This window comes from Oncorhynchus kisutch, linkage group LG24 (assembly GCF_002021735.2).
Source record: "Oncorhynchus kisutch isolate 150728-3 linkage group LG24, Okis_V2, whole genome shotgun sequence".
Classification (NCBI taxonomy): domain Eukaryota; kingdom Metazoa; phylum Chordata; class Actinopteri; order Salmoniformes; family Salmonidae; genus Oncorhynchus; species Oncorhynchus kisutch.
Genome location: NC_034197.2, coordinates 18,255,134 through 18,261,911, shown reverse-complemented (window position 1 = coordinate 18,261,911; position 6,778 = coordinate 18,255,134). Strand labels below are relative to the sequence as shown.

At 40.6% G+C, this 6,778-nt stretch overlaps 1 protein-coding gene across 1 annotated transcript; it reads left to right on the top strand.

Moving 5' to 3' along the window:
* The first annotated feature begins 371 nt into the window (after nucleotides 1–371).
* Nucleotides 372–6,203, top strand: e2f1 (E2F transcription factor 1). Its single transcript, XM_020459743.2, has 7 exons — nucleotides 372–1,842; nucleotides 2,011–2,113; nucleotides 2,245–2,464; nucleotides 2,773–2,925; nucleotides 3,010–3,124; nucleotides 3,267–3,495; nucleotides 3,631–6,203. The coding sequence occupies exons 1-7, from the start codon at nucleotides 1,597–1,599 to the stop codon at nucleotides 3,864–3,866; spliced, it is 1,302 nt and encodes a 433-aa protein (XP_020315332.1). The 5' UTR covers nucleotides 372–1,596; the 3' UTR covers nucleotides 3,867–6,203.
* The last annotated feature ends 575 nt before the right edge of the window (nucleotides 6,204–6,778 follow it).

Genomic DNA, 6,778 nt, shown 5'->3' with positions numbered 1-6,778 from the left:
AGCTGTTTCAGGACCAGTTCCAACAGAATTTGTCTTGTCTTTTTACTTTGGGATTGGGTAGGACAGGCTGATCCCAAGTCAGATGTTAATGGCTATGGTAACTCGGCGGTAACTCCTGCACCCCTCTTGATTTGCATCACAAAATAGTTACCAAATAATAAAGTGAATCAAATGAGTTAGGATATAGTCTAATATACACTTTCTTACATTTTATCTGACAAAAACATATTTTCCCATTCAAAACAACGAAAAGCGTGGTATCACAGAGAGTGGCACTTCATTGAACCAATGACAAGTCTGACTTTAGCGGGGCGCATTTCACTCAGCCAATTGAAATCGTGATATTCCTTGCACATGCCAGTTTCGCGGCTAAAGGATTTGGCGGGTAAACCTCAACTCTTGTTCTGATCAGCTGGGATAATAGCACAAAATATCATAGTTGATTTGGGGCTCAGATGATACATTTTGTGCACGGATTATAGTCAAGGTGTTCATTGAAACGATCCATATGATTCGTTGATCGGATATGTAGATTTTTTGGGTGAATATTTGTCATTATTTCAGTTTTGCGGTATTGCTTCCTGGGTGTGTTGACCAAAACGAGTGGGTGAAGAACTGAGTTTGCTAGTACTGTATCTCGCTAGCATGCTAACTTGCCCAAATTGTGTCATTTTGAAAGAACGCATTATATAAATCAGGTTATTTATTCTTCCAAGGGAAACTAGACGTTCTGGGTAGTGCAATTTTGTTAGGAAGTGTAATAAGTATTTAGATTGTTGACTTGTTGTAGCTGATGTTTTGCTTGGGAGCTTCGTATGAAACTGAGTTGTGTTCAAAGTTAACCCTGAAGCGAACACAACCCAATTTCTTGGCTAACAATACTAGCAAGCCAGCTAGTTAACTAACTCGCTCAACTTTTCTAGGTCGTTGGATACAGTATTCAATTAACTCTGTTCGCTAGCAACACAGTAAGCAAATTATTATCATTATGTTTACAATTTGCTCCAAACTAACGTTGATGTAAATCAACGTTAGCTACAGTAAATAACTAGTTCGCTAACGACAATGGACAAAGGGAAGGAGTTGCTATATGTGGCCTCCCCGCAGTCACTGGAAAGATGAAAATACCTAACGTTAGTTAGAAAAACTTCGCAGCAAGTTAGCACGCTAGCTGACCTTGGTGCTGGTTTATTACACTTTTTTCAACTATCAATATACCATAAGTGTTGCTGTATTGTATGGTTTCAGACTAACTACTGTATATTAGACTGAAGCTGTCAGAAACCTCAACCACTATCTCAACGTTATTTTATAGCTGGCTAATTTGTAGGAATCACGCCCTATATTTGACCTTTGACCATACATTTTCGAATGAGTCAGCTTTGTTGGAGCTTGATTGTCAGCAAGATACTGTTAATATTAGACATGTTTAACCTCAGTATTTGAAAGCCAACTCTTTCAATACATTTACACTATTATGCACATACATTAGAGATGACATATGTCAAAAGGTGCTAATACTACCATACCAAGCCATTGGACTTGAATTCTGCCCAACACGATCTAGGGGACTAGAGCACCCCAGTTGTGTGTGCAATGTCAGAAACGCTCCTATCAGGTCAGACGTCGGAGGATCTATTGGTAGACTTTGAGTCTCTTCTGAATGCTGGGAGTATTGGCCTCTCAGAGGACCACCAAATAGTCATAATCTCCACTCCCAGCAATGTGGGCTTCAACTCTGCAGTCCCCAGCAACACTGGAGAGATCCTTCTGTTCGCCACCCCCCAAGGCCCTGCAGATGTGGTCCAGGACCAGCGACGGCCAACTCTGGGACGACCACCGGTAGTTAACTGACCATTTTGATATGGGTGTTGGCCGGAGTGTGACTAGGATGAAGTTATCCCTGTACACTGACTACAGAAAGTGTGTCTGTGTGAGAAATACTTATCTGTGTGCATCTATACTAACATTTGACCTTGCCCCCCCCCTTTTTTATAAATTGTGTTTCAGGTGAAGAGGAAGCTGGACTTGGACAGTGATCACCAATATGTGAGCACCTCTCGCCCCCCTTCTCTTGGGAGAGCCCCAACATCCACACCAGCACCTCCTAGAGGTACAAGACACCCTGTTTTACATTCACAACTTAAATATAACTATTAATGATAATTCAGTTATAACTATTATCATTTTGGCCAAAGGAATGAAAATACTTGTATTTATTACCTGTCTCCCTTTCTCTCTCAGTTCCAAAGCCTTCAACAGAGAAGTCTCGCTATGACACGTCTCTGAACCTGACCACCAAGCGCTTCTTGGACCTGCTAGCCCAGTCTCCTGACGGGGTGGTGGACCTCAACTGGGCCTCGCAGGTCCTGGAAGTGCAGAAGAGGCGCATCTATGACATCACCAATGTCCTGGAGGGTATCCAGCTCATCTCCAAGAAATCAAAGAACAACATACAATGGCTGTAAGTCTGAACTCTTGTACTGTACATGCAGTATGACAATATGTGTTCTGGTCTTTCTGGCTGCGGCTTTTGCAGAGCAAGGGGAACAACTTCAATATCTCAGAGCAAGTGACGTCACCAATTGAAACGCTATTAGCGTACACCACTGCTAACTAGCTAGCCATTTCACATCGATTACACTTACAATCCTTATTGTGCTGGCCTCTACAGATATGAGTCAATGCATACATCAATGATTTCACAGGATATTTGTTTTAGAAACACTTTTTCCCATTATCCTAACTATGAGGTCATTCTGTTGGTCACAGGGGGAACCGTATTGATGAAGCGTCTGTTTCCCGTTACCAGGACCTACAGAAAGAGGTCTCTGACTTCACACAGGCGGAGGAGAAACTGGACGAGCTCATTACCAAGTGTAACCTTCAGCTGAGACTCCTCACTGAGGATACCCAGAACAAGAAATATCCTTTTGTCTTTTACATAATTGTTTTACTGTATGTGTTTGAATATGCATTATAGGGCCGTTTTCTTTAACATAATGGCACGCTGGGTTATGTGATGTGCCAGGATCTGCGGAAGTCTTTTGACTCTCCTGACCAGCTGGTGATGGTAATCAGAGCCCCTCCAGAGACCCAGATGCAAGTCTCAGAGCCCAGTGAGGTATGTGGGAGGGTAAAATAACAATGGATGCTTGCTCAAGACTCTTTTTCTGGACCAAATACTGTATTCCAGTTAATGTGGTTTAAACTTCAACCACAACTGTTGATTTCTCTTCTGTTATTCTTTTGTCATCTTCTGGCAGGGCTATCAGGTCTCCCTGAAGAGCACTCAGGGTCCCATCGACGTCTTCCTGTGTCCAGAGGACAGTTCTGGTGTCTGCAGCCCAGTGACAGGCATCAGCCCAACTAAAGCCACAGACCAGACAATGCCCCAGGATGCAGAACAACCACAGTGCAGCACCACACAGGAAATGACATCAACAGCTGCGTCCCAACAGAACTCCTCCCCTCTGCCATTATGTCGTGAAGCGGGTAAGCTGCTCTCACTAGTGTCACACTGTCACCCTGAGATTCAGGAATGTCTGAGATTTCTCCAAGAAATACATTAACATTCCCCAATGGCTATTTGCTGTGGTCACTAAAAGTGCATTCCCTTCTGTCTTTCAGAAGCATTCCTGGAAGGCGACCCGTTCCCCAACCTGGGAGTGCTGCCGGACTTTGACCTTTCACCCCTGCCGTCCTCTGACTTCCTCGGTGGGGAGTGCTTTGGGAACCCACTGGATGGCTTCATCAACCTGTCACCTCCACAGAGCCAAGACTACCACTTTGGTCTAGAGGAGCACGAGGGCATCAGCGAACTGTTTGACTGTGACTTTGGGGACCTGACCCCACTGGAGTTCTGACAATGTGGTGGAAAGGAAAACCCAAAGAACTAGAATGAGGTTCTGTTTCTATGGGAACACCCCATACCATCTCAGAACAAAGAAGCATACCCAAGTGGTTAAAATACAGAATTGTACAGCACAGACTGTACTAGCACTTAAGTTGCTTAGCAAAATAATTTAGTTTTAGTTGGCTATTTAATTTATTTATATACAAATCATGTTTTTGTACAGCTTCTTTTTTTTCTTTTTGGTTTGCAGGTGTATTTGTGGGATATGGATGTGATTATCAGCTGGAATATTAGCATGTAATGCTAATAATGAATTTGTTATAGTAGACATTTTAGCCATAGTCTCAGGTGTAAGGAACAGTGACTTTTACAGTAAGAGTTGGAGTTCAGATGCATTTTATAAAGTTGTGCAGTATGTTGGCAAATGGTAATGGGAGGATATACACTGAGTGCACAAAACATTTGAGAGCACCTGCTTTTTCCGTGACAGGTGAATCCAGGTTAAAGCAAATTTAGGAAGGTGTTCCTAATGTTTGGTATGCTCTGTTTATATTTCCAAGATTGTTTTATTTCCCCTCAAGGTGTTATTTATTTCTCTGACCTTTGGGTGCCTATTACAAACACTCCCATAAGCTAATTACAAGGCACACACACATTAATGGTCGGACTGTCTCAGCCTTCAATTTGATTCTCTTGAAATGGCAGCTGAACTAATAGTAATTTTTTTAATGTGAGGTATTTTGTTTTTTGTCATCATGAACCTCATCACAACTCTTTTCTGCAAGACTCATGTAGTGCCTTATAAAAACAAACAAAACAATCAGGATGTCTGGTGGATGGATTGAATTCAGGTGTTATGCTGTGTGTAAAGTTGAGGTGTTTATGAAAGTGTTTGATTTGAATTTCTTAACCGCACGTTGTGGATTACTATTTTGGGGGGCAGTCAGGCTACTGTTCTTGAAAATTCAGCCACTGTGCTAACAACGTGCAAGGGAAACAAGGAAACTGAGCTGCAGTCAAAATTACAATGTTCTGTGCTTTGTTTTATAACAATGTTACAAGATTAACATTTTTGCCACAAATTCCGTGGTAAAAGTAATTACTTGTAACAATCTAACAAATGGTTTCAAGCATAATAAAAACATTTTGATTTGACCCTACAAAATGTGTTAAAAGCAAGTTCTGCAGAGAATAGGTATGTCAACTAAAACATGACTGAAGTTCAGTGAGGCAAAGCAGAGGTACTGATGAGACTGTACGTTCCAAGCATTCCTATATGGCTTGTCATAAATGTACATCAGTAACACAAGGCCTTGAGCAATGAGTCAATCATCAGTTGACTGTTCATTTTCTAGTGGAACAATGTCTCTTAAGAGTTGATTAAGATGTTTGTCTGTATGAGGGGATGTGCAGTACCTGTTAATTTATGTTATGCTATGCTATGCTATGCTATGTTGGCCCCCCGCCATTGTCCCCTCCCAAGATTGTAGCAGGTCATGTCTCATTTGCCTACAGTGTCTTGGCACATAGTTCTCTCTCATCACAGACCGGTTCTCACTCTAGGATGAGCAGTCTGTCCCTGGAACTTTCAAACAACGAGGGGAATTAAGACATACACACCAGCAGCAAACTGGTCTGTTTGATCAGTTTCTCACAACAGGAAAATAATCCTGCAGCAACAGGAAATGTGGTTTATAATTCATCAACATTTTTATAGAGGATACATTTTTCATTAGGGCAAATCACATCTGACATTAAGTGGAAATTACAAAATGTTGAAGCATTTATAAACTAACTGTCCAGTGTTTCCAAATTTCTATGAAATATTACCTATTACTTACAATATAAGTTAAATAGTTTTCCTTTCAAGAAATGCTAAATTAGTGTCAAAAAGCATATTTTCTGTGTTGGATTGGTGTAGGCGTACCCCAACAGAATGGTGTGGATGCATACCGGTCATTAACAATGCAAGTCGGCTGCTGATTGGCCAGCTCATAGTATTTTTTTAAACGTTCTCTTCGAGATACAAGTTTGAAGTTGTTTTTTTGAAGTGTTATTTTTCTCCCATTTATGCTTTGGCCACAAATACGAGTATAGGACGAGTCAACAGCATTATTTAGGTTTGAGTTAACAGACCATTAACTTTTAAAAGTGAGATTTTCACTGGACAGTTACTTTAAACCTTGAATACACTCTGCCTTTGATTTTCCTGCTGTGCATCTATACTACTTGTCTTTCTCATATGTTCAGAAACGTTAGTGTAAAGTAGATAAATAAATGCATATATTGATAGTGTGGTGTGCTTTATCAAATGTATCCTCATAAATCCATGCTTTGTGTTTAATTCTCTTTTGAGTCTGTTAAATTCTGTTCAATGAGGGAACCATGCTTTTGAATATTTAGTCATATATTTTCTGTATGTCATTGTTATGCCATTGTTTTATTTCACCTATTAGCATTTGGCAATATACAAATAACAAATCCATGAGATTACAATTCAATGTAATTGTTACAAGGATATTGGGCTGGCAATGGCATATTGTAGGAGCAACACTACTGTCCTTTGATTCCGATTGCACACAGCACAGACAGATACACACAATCCCTTGTTAAATAGGGCTGTACTGCATTCCTGTCACACAATGTTGTCATAGCCATTCAGCAACAGTATGGTTGAGCAACTGGTTAAAAAAATACATGAAAAGAAAATGTGAGGTATCAGCTGTTATTTGAGGTAACATCACTTGTCTCTTCTTATTGAGAGATGCTAATAAATTAACAACACTAGAAACTATTCCGACAGGCCTGAAGGTTATTCATTAAATGCTCTTTATAATTATAGGCAGCTAAAGGTTTTCAGAGAAGTATGTGACATTTGTCACAAGATGTCTTGAGTTGGAATAGCTATCAAAAGTGCAGTGT